This window comes from Babylonia areolata, chromosome 9, assembly GCF_041734735.1.
Source record: "Babylonia areolata isolate BAREFJ2019XMU chromosome 9, ASM4173473v1, whole genome shotgun sequence".
NCBI lineage: Eukaryota > Metazoa > Mollusca > Gastropoda > Neogastropoda > Buccinidae > Babylonia > Babylonia areolata.
In genome coordinates, this window is record NC_134884.1 from 27881199 (window position 1) to 27891748 (window position 10550).

A 10550-nucleotide genomic window follows, 5' to 3' on the forward strand; every position below is an offset into this window, starting at 1 on the left:
CGCTGACTACTGCTGATCACCGCTAACCACTGACCACTGCTGGCCATCATATACTGACCACTAACCATTGTTGACCACTGACCGCCGATGACATCCATTGACCACTGATGACCACTGACTAATGGTGACCACCACTGACAACTGCTGAGCAACACTGACCACTACTGACAGCTGACCACCACTGACCACCACTGACTACTAGCACTACTGATCACTTGCAACCGCTAACCACTGGCCGACCAGAACCAACCACTGACCACTATATACTGACCACTTATGACTATTGACCTCTGACCACTACTGACCACTGTTGACCGCTTCTGACCACTGACCACTTATGGCTACTGACCACTTATGACAACTGACCACCGCTGCTCAGCACTGACCGCTGCTGACCACCACTGACCACTGACTTCTGCTAACCACTGACATCACTGTCCACTAATAACCACCGTTGCCCATCACTGAACTCTGCTGACCGCTGACTACCACTGACTACTGCTGACCACCGCTGACCACAATCACAGAGAACCATTGACCACCACGTATCACCGCTGAGAACCACTGACCACTTGATACGGACCACTACTGACCACCATTGACCACCATTAACCGCGGACAACTACTGACCACTGCTGACCACCACTGACCACTGAAGATCACTGACCACTGTTGACAACCACTGACCACTACATACTACTGACTACCGGTGAGCATGACTGACCACTACTGACCGCCACAGACCACCACTGTCCACCACTGACTGGTGACCACCGCCGACCACTATGGACCACTGACCACCACTGAGCACCGCTGACCACTACTGACTGCTGACCATTGACTACTGCTGACCACTGCTGACAAGCACCCAAAAGTGTATGTATGATTAAACAAACATATATTTAGGGGAACATCGACTTTGGGGGGATACAGACCTGGGGGAACATAGAACTGGAGTAATATAGATCTGGGGGAACAAAGACCAACCAAAAACGTTTTGGGGGGAATATCGACCTGGGGGAATATAGACTAGGAGAACAAAGACCTTGGGGAACAAAGACCCAGAAAACTTAAATTTAGGGGAACATAGACCCGTTGGAACATAGACCTGGGGGATTATAGTCCTGTAAGAACTTGTAGCTGGCTGACGGAAAATTCTGTGTGTGTGTGTGAATCAGAATCAGAATCAGATGTCATGAAAACCGCGAATGAAAGGTTTATAGACACAACAATAAAGGGTGTGTGTGTGGTGTGTGTGTGTGTGTGTGTGTGTGTGTGTGTGTGTGTGTGTGTGTGTTCTTTGTCTCTGTTCTTGCTTTTTGATTTTTTAGTGGAGATACCTTTCTTCAATACCCTCTTTTCCCTTCTCGTTTCTCTTCTCAGTTTCTTCTTTCTTCCAAGTTCATTATCTAAAAAAATATAGTTTAAAGTTTTATTCATCCTTTCACTCCAGTTGCCTATGGAGGACTGCTATCAAATGATACTTTTACGCACAAAAGAAGACATTCAAATACTCAACACTATAACTTATTAAGAAAACGCAAATATGTTTCAAATAACAATTGGCGTTTGAGTGTGCATGTTTGATAAACATACTTATAGCTAACAAATTCCATCTGCTTTCTATGAACAAAAAGCAAACAAACAAACAAAAACAAAAATGAAAACCCACTTCGGAGACAAATATTTTTCATGCACACGCTTGTTTCGGAAGTCATTATACTTTGTGCATTCCGTTATAAAATAGAACTCGTCCCCAGTCACAGCCATATTACAAACCTTTCATAACCGCAACTCTCGTGGTGTGCCACTACGTCTCCCTCTTTCTATTTCCAACTCAAGATTACAAAGCATAATTCATCAAAAACAATCACTGTACATCAGAGCGACTGAACGTCTCTGGGAACGAACTTCATGTTCAAAGATATTATCAGTTAAAACAGGTGTTCCATATCGAAAATTTTAATTGCAAATAAGACAACTGTTTTATCCAAGCAACAAGTTCATTGATTACTTCCCAGTTTTGAATAAAAGCCCATTTGTAATAAATATTGTGTGAAATATATTCATCGCAGTTCACATACCCTTCATTCTAACGTTGTTAATCTTGGCACTCTTCAAATATCAATGTATTTCAGAGAAAAAGAGAGGGGGTAAGAAATGGCCCAGGAGATATAAACTGGCCTAGGCCAAACTATACCCCGGGTAAGATGTAGCCCAGGCCAGTTCTTACGGGGGTAAACTCTGGCCAGGGTAAGATCTGGCCTGTTACACCTGGCCTAAATAACTAACTGGAACTGAACGTTCAGCTGCACAAATCTGACGTCAAATTAATCTAAAGCTGATTTGTACGTCTTTTTCTGTATCAGAATCGCGTAAATGCGAAAATAACCCCCCAAAAACCAGAACACCAAAGGTTAATCCAGACAGAATGAGCACTCAGCGACATTACGAGGAGAATCGCGTGCGTGCTTTGCATGTGTGTGTGTGTGTGTGTGTGTGTGTGTGTGTGTGTGTGTGTGTGACCGCGTATGTATATGTGTTTGTGAGTGTGTGTGAGTGTGTGTCTGAATGAATTGTCAACTATAGCTAGTTCAAAGTTAAGTTTCTGGCTCTTTTATTGATAAGATTTCACATAACCACAAACTTTAATGGATAAGATTTCACACATTCACAAACTAACACACTATGAAATGTGTCACATTTACTTAAGGCCGTTATCAAACCAGAAAATGGTCATCCCAGAGTACGTTTCACTGGCGAGTGATGTCAACAGCCATGACACCAATACCGTGAGCAGTCCGGCTCGTCCAGTCAATGCTTGCCACGCCTGCGTCCGTTGCTTTGGAGATGTAGTGAGTACGACAATTTCTGTTTTTTGGTTGATCTGTTTGTTGTTGTCTGTTTGCAGCGCAGTTGAAGAACTACTGGACGTAAAAGGCATCATGGCTTCTTTTTTTTTTTTTTTCTTTCGTGGGCTGCAACTCCCACGTTCACTCGTATATACACGAGAGGGCTTTTACGTGCATGACCGTTTTTACCCCGCCATGTAAGCAGCCATACTCCATTTCGGGGGTGTGCATGCTGGGTATGTTCTTGTTTCCATAACAACGGAACGCTGAATGCAGGATCTTTAACGTGCGTATTTGATCTCCTGCCTTGCGTATACACACGAAAGGGGTTCAGGCACAAGCAGGTCTGCACATATGATGACCTGGAAGATCGGAAAAATCTGTCTCCACCTTTTACCCACCAGGCACCGTTACCGAGATTAGAACCCGGGACCCTCAGATTGAAAGTCCAACTCTTTAACCACTCGGCTTTTGCGCCCGTCGCATCATGGATGGATTGGTTTGCTATTGGACCTCCGATTCAGTGTTCCCCAGTGTTCAGGGTTCGAGGTCCCGTTTCGGCATGGTGTTATGCCCTTCAGAAAGACTCTTTACTCTGAATTTCCTCACTCCACCCAGGTGTGAATTGGTCGGAGTAGTTCTTGTTGGATAAACTGGCACAACTTTGTTGCTGTTGTTGTTGTTGTTACTGTTTTTGCTTTTTTTAAGGTCTGGTACCATGCCAGACTTTCTGCCGGCGACCACCAACAGACCATCTTGGAGGAAGGGGTCAGTTTCTCCTGCCTTCTGGTTCCTCTGATGAATGTAAAAGCCATCGAGCTGATGATGCATGTTGGTGACCGCTTTGATCATTTATTACATTCCTCTTTCTGTTTTCTTGCCAGTCTGTTTTAATCGTGTTTTTAAAAAATTATCTATGTCATATTGTTGCAATTTTTACTTGTTTTTTCTTTTCCAGTATTTGCTGTTTCATAAGGCGATCATTTTTCGCAGTGCATGTGTGCGTATGGGTGTGTATCCAATGTGTGTGCCCATGTGTGGGCGCATGTTTAGTTGCGCATGTGTTCGTGTATGATCGTGTGTGTAGGCAAGCACGCATGTGTGTGTGTGTGTGTGTGTGTGTGTGTGTGTGTGTGTGTGTGTGTGTGTGTGAATGAGCATGGATATGTCATGTGTTTAATGCCCCAATCCCTCAGTACCGCATTTATTCCCATCCCCATCCCGCTCCCAAACCCATCGAATCCACCCCATACCACCCGACAACCTCTATCGGTCCACATCATCACAAGAGAGAGTTCTGTCCACGTGAAACAGGACGGCTGGTTCTTCTCTGCACCCACAAAAGGCAAAACAGGCCAGCAGCAAACCGAACGACATCAGAGAGTGAGCTTCTCCCACCTCCCCACCAAGCCCAAGGCGTTGTTCTCTGCCACCCCCAGACGCAACACTTTCGACAGCATCCAGACCCGGGTGCACAAGAAAAAGTCTTCCAAGGTTCGGCCGCTGCCCCGTCTGCACGATCTGTCGGACGACAGCAAGGTGAGGTCAGGGTCCATCAACACCTCTCGTGACCCTTGCCCGGAGGACTTTTTCAAGTTCCACAAAGTCCTTGGCGTCGGCAGTTATGGCAAGGTAAGGCCGGTTAATTGTTTGTTATGAGTGGTTGGGGAGTGGTTGTGGTTGAGGTGGAGGATGTCTGTTTGATGGGGGCGGGGGTGGGGCTGGGGAGGAAGGGGAGGAGAGAATAGGTGAAGGCTGGGGTTTAGATGATGAAATGGGATGGTTGGGATGGAGATAATGTGTACTAATATAAAAAAATATGTGTGTAACTTTCTCTCTCTCTCTCTCTCTCTCTCTCTCTCTGTGTGTGTGTGTGTGTGTGGTGAACAAGCGAAAGAGTGTAGACAGGCATGCTCTTGCTCTACACTCCCATCCCCCACCCCCTCTCTCTGTGTCTCCCTCATTCTCTATCCCGACGTTTTTCCACATACACACACACACACACACGCACATGGATATGATTAAAAGATGACCCCCCCCCCCCAACCACCACCTCATGCACCCCTTTTTCCCCCTCTTGCATCTTCCTTCCTGCCCCCATCTGAAACCCCATCACCCTCCCCTCTCAACTCTTCTCTACCCCGCTCTTGATGTACACAATTTTTCGGTGTTCTTTTTCAACATATTCAAATTAAGAGAAACTGTTACCTGGTAAAACGGATACAGTGTACTTTTTGTTGTCTATATTCATGCTTGTTTGTTTATGTATTTTCCGTTGAGTTGCATTATGTTTACGTGTACCCCTCAATTCGGGGCTGTGGCCTGATTGTGAATAAACCATTCCAGTTCCAATTCCGATACTCTGCCCCGTTCTCTCCCAACACGCCCAACTCCTCTTCCTCCTGCTCCTTCTCTCCCCCCCCCCCCCTCACCCCCTGCCCCCTCCTCGACCCCCCTCAGGTTCACCTGGCCACGTTCCGGGAGACAGGGGACGTTGTGGCGATCAAAGTTCAGCTGACCATGCACAGGAGGAGGGCGGAGACGGAGGTGAGGGTGCTGACCATTGCCTGCCAGTCCCCCTTCCTCGTAGCCCTCCACTCCCACTTCAGCACCATGGTCAGTGCTCACCCCTACCCCCCCCCCCCACCCCCAAACCCCCTCACTCCCACCTCCACCGCTCCTTACCCACCACCACCAATCATCCATTGCCTTCCGTGACGCTGATGAGGACAGTGATGATGATGATGGTGATGGTGGTGATGATGATTGGTGATGAGAGTTGATGATTATGATTGGTAATGATGGCAGCTGATGATGATGATGATTGGTGATGGTGATTGGTGACGATTGTTGATGATGTTTGTAAATGGTGACAATTGTTAATGGTGATTGGTGACGATTGTTGATGATGACGATTGTGATTGGTGACGATTGATGATGATGATTATGACTGGTGACAGTTGTTGATGATGATGCTGACTGGTGACGATTGTTGATTGTCACGTGACCGGTAAAGGTTGAGGACCCACCTACAACCCGACCGGCCCCGCGCAATCTAATAAAAGAAAATTTAAGAAAAAATGGGTCTCCGGATCCTCGCACGCTCAAAGAAGTGCAGCCATCACCAAGAATTTACAAACAATACAAAACTTTATTGACTCACTCACACAGACATACTGACAACCGAAACAGCAGTGAGGCCCTAACAGCTATTTCCTTTTATCCCCCCCCCTCCCAAACTTACTAACCCGATATTAACAAATTGGAAAAAAAAAAAAAAAAAAAAAATCACATTCGCTCTAACACACACACTCGCCCCTCGTGTGCACTGCTCTAACACATGCACAACCGTGTCTGGTTCACGTTCGGCCTGAGCCCGATGGTCCATGCCATAGTCAAACCGCCAAGATGCCGGCAGCCACTGAGAGTCCTAGTCCCCATGCAGAGAGGCCATGCGCTGAGGTTATCCAGCAAGGTGGCAGTCTATCTCCATGCCCGGCAGGGACACTTTCGTGACAAACCCGAGGAACACTCGGGCACTAGGGAAGGCTGCGGGCGCCCAAGAAAACGGCGGAGGCTCGGGAAGGTGAGTTGCATGAATCCAGGAAGACCACGGGCACCCGGGGAACCTTGCAGGCACCCTCAGAACTTTCCAGAATTGTCTGACACTCTTCGGAGCTCAAGAGCTCGTGGGGGAAAAAAAACATAAGGGAGATTAAATCCCTGGAGCTGGAACGCAGTTCCAGACCTCCTGGTCGGACAAGGACCCAGGAAATGCAGTGGCACTGGAGGCCCCCAAACCGAACCGAATCGGAAAAAAACCGCTATCAAACTCCAAAATGAATGGAGCAGGATTTGAAAAAACAACAACAAAAAACAACAACAACAAAACAACCTCTCCCTGACCGGGAACAAAGGCCAGTGATTAAAACATCTTCCGATGCCCACGACATCGACAGGTGAGCTTTTTTTCCCCCCCATCAAGCCTGTAGCTCAGCTTAACGTGCAGGTATACATGCACGAGAAAAACAACAACAACCTGAGCTGACTACGAGGGAGGGAAGGAACATACACGCACGCGCGAGTACACACACACACACACATGCACGCACGCACGGAAAGAAAGAAAGAAAAAAACCAAAAAAACCCCAAAAAACCCAAAAAAAACCCCAAACAAAACAAACAACAACAACATAAAAAACAACAACAAAAACACACACCCAAAAACAACAAAAAACAAAACAAAAACAAAACAAACAAACAACGAAAATCATGACGCATTCGAGGGGTCAAGTTGACCCAAATTTCCTCTTTCTTCCGTCACTACACTGTCGCACGCGACATTGATGATGATTCTGACTGGTGATGATTGTTGATGATACTGACTGGTGACGATTGTTGATGATGATGATTGTGATTGATGACGATTGTTGGAGATAATGATTGTGATTGGTGACGATTGATGATGTTGGTTGTGATTGGTGACGATCGTTGATGATGATGCTGATTGGTGACGATTGTTGTTGATGATGATGATGATTGGTGACGATTGTTGTGATGACGATTATTGATGATAATGATGCTGACTGGTGACGATTGTTGATGAGGATTGTGATTGGCGGCGATTTTTGATGATGATTGTGATTGGTGACGATTGTTGATGATGATGATGACTGGTGACAAATATTGATGATGATGATGATGATGATGATTTGTGACGATTGTTGATGATGATGATTGTGGTTGGTGAAGATTGTTGATGATGATGATTATGATTGGTGACGATTGTTTATGATTTGTGACGATTGTTGATGATGATGGTGGTGGTGATTGTGGTGGCGCTCATGGATACATGAGGTCTGGTTCTGAGCCGTGGTCTTCTCGATGCTTTTGCTTATCTTGTTTTCCATGGTTGCGTAGCCCTTAAAGATGATGATGATGGTGTTGGTGGCGGTGATGATGGTGATGGTGATGATGATGATGATGGTGGTAGTGGTGGTGGTGATAGCAATGATGTTGTTGATAGTTTAACGATGATGAATGTGGTGTGTGATGACAACGATGGTAATGATAGTTGTGAAGGTGGTATTGGTCGTGTTAGCGGTGGTAATGATAATGATAATGATGATGCTGATGGTGGTATTTTTGATGGTGAATGCTGTGTGTGACGACGGCGATAATAATGATGATTGTAGTGATTATGATGATCGTGTGTGATGATTACAGCGACGATTACGATGATTACGGCAAGAAAGACTATACTGAGCTTTAAAATCCATTTATTAATCTGCTCTCGATGGTGGTTGTTTTTTTCTTTTTCTTCTTTACTCTCTCTATCCAACTCACACTTCACCCTTGGTAATGCTACGATGATAGAAAATATGATATCGATGCCTGTTACGATTATGGGGGGAAAGAGTGAGTGAGAGAGAGAGAGAGAGAGAGAGAGAGAGAGAGAGAGAGAGAGAAGGCGTGGTTCCCCTGTCTCACTTCAGCACCATGATCAGAACCATGAGGATGATAATGATAATGATAATTATGGTTACGATGGTGGCGATGGTGGTAATGACTGATAATGATAATAATGACAGTCTTGATTAAAGCTGACTGTGATAGTCTTCATTCGGTGTTGACACTGTTGCTGACACGATCATCCTAACAATGATAATGGAGGAAGAAAAAAAAACCAAGACGAGGACGATGATGATGATAATTATGGTTATGATGGTGGCGATGGTGGTACAGTGACTGACTATAATGACAGTTTTGATTGTTGACGATGATATTCTTCATTTGGTGTTGACACTGTTGCTGATACGATCATATTGATTAACGATGATATTGAAAAACAGATGACCCCCGACCCCCTAAACCCCGCCCCCACCTCCCTCACCTCTCCCTCCTTGTCAGTTGGCTCTGTACCTGGTGGAGGATTATGTTCCGGGTGGGAAGCTGACGGAAATGATGAATGAGCCGTTTTCGATGCCGGCCCTCGCCTTCTACAGCGGTCAGCTCGTCCTAGCCCTCGACTACCTGCACGAGAAAGGTATTCTCTACAGGTACGTACATACCTTACCTTACCTTACCTTCGATTCGATTCGGGGTCATTTGCACAACAGGCTGTCTACCTGGGTAGAGCCGACTGATGGCTGCCATTGGGTGCTCATCAGTCGTTTCCTGCGTCATTCAATAAGAGTTCAGGCACACACATGTACACAGTCAGACAGACATGTAACATTTTACGTGTATGACCGTTTTTTCTTTATTTACCCAGCCATGTCGGCAGCCATACTCCGTTTTCGGGGGTTTGCATGCTGGGTATGTTCTTGTTTCCATAACCCACCGAACACTGACATGGATTTAACGTGCATATTTGATCTTCTGCTTGCATATGCACACGAAGGGAGTTCAGGCACTAGCAGGTCTGCACATATGTTGACCTGAGAGAGAGGAAAAATCTCCACCCTTTTACCCACCAGACGCCGTTACTGAGATCTCGAACCCGGGACCCTCAAATTGACAGTCCAACGCTTTAACCACTCAACTGTTGCGCCCGTTACCTTATCTTACATTACCTTACTTTACCTTACCTGTGTCATGGTCTTACCCCACCTCACTACCTTCCTTAAGTCCGGGGTTGGGGTTGTAGGCTCATATGAACGATCTTAGCACCGCTAAGTGTTCCTTACCGTTATACCATGTACAGGTTTTGTTCTGGGAGCAATTTCATCATTCTTCCTCTAATAATTGAGGCCAAGGTGCTTTGTTGTGATTGATATAGTCTTGTATCATACAACTCGTGAGACATTTTATATATATATATATATACATGCTGAACATGTAAAAATGAAAGAGACTACACAGTGGGTTTTTAATAGAAAGGGTCAGATTGCAGATGTTACTAATATAGAAGGGGTCGTTGTGGGTGTTTGATACAAAAGGTTATAGTTGTGTTACCTTCCCCAAATCCCATACTCTGCGCCCCAAACCTCTACCCATGCCCTCCTCCCAAATACCTACTCTAATCTACCTTCCTGATACCACTACTCTACCCTCTAGCTACCCTTGCCCCCTACTCCATTGTTGCCCCATATCTTTCCAAACCATCTACCCTTGACCCTTTCCCAAAACGACTCTACACCGCCTTCCCCATACCCCTACTCTACCCTTGCCCAAACCATACTCTGCCCGGCCACTGCCCAGTACCTTCCCAAGCCTGTGTCCTTGGTCCCCTACCTTCCCCACATCACTATTCTACCTTTGCCACCTACCTTTCCAGTAACCCTGCTCTACGCTTGCCCACTATCTTTCCGAAACTACTCTACCCGTTGACCCCCTTGCTCTACCTTTGACCCCAGTACCTTCCACAATTCCTCATCTATCCATGATCAGCCCCCCACTCTAACATTAACGTCTCCCCCAAATCCCTCATGAGAAATTTAACCTCGTGTTCATTATGCTTGTTACAAATTCATCACACAGAAAAATTAACCTCAGCCGTCTTTTCTTCTGAATAATAAAAAACACACCCAAAAAACAAAAAAACAACAACAACTAAACGCTGATGTATGTTTTCGTGCTTCCTCACTCCTTTTGTCTGCTCGAATGTTTAGGACATTCGGAAAGACAGACAATTTGTTTTCCTCCAAAGAACGAAGAAATAGGGTTGTTCGGTGCCATCACTTCGGATATTGCTTT

The 10550-nt window shown here is 45.7% G+C and overlaps 1 protein-coding gene across 1 annotated transcript in view; it reads left to right on the forward strand.

Moving 5' to 3' along the window:
- Positions 1–3570: 3570 nt before the first annotated feature.
- LOC143285609 (protein kinase C-like) overlaps positions 3571–10550 on the forward strand; it is an 11572-nt gene continuing 4592 nt past the window's right edge. Inside the window, exons 1-5 of the mRNA XM_076593005.1 lie at positions 3571–3620; positions 4292–4484; positions 5313–5468; positions 6298–6438; positions 8763–8911. Coding sequence (XP_076449120.1) covers positions 3571–3620; positions 4292–4484; positions 5313–5468; positions 6298–6438; positions 8763–8911 — 689 coding nt within the window. The remainder of the gene's footprint in view (positions 3621–4291; positions 4485–5312; positions 5469–6297; positions 6439–8762; positions 8912–10550) is intronic.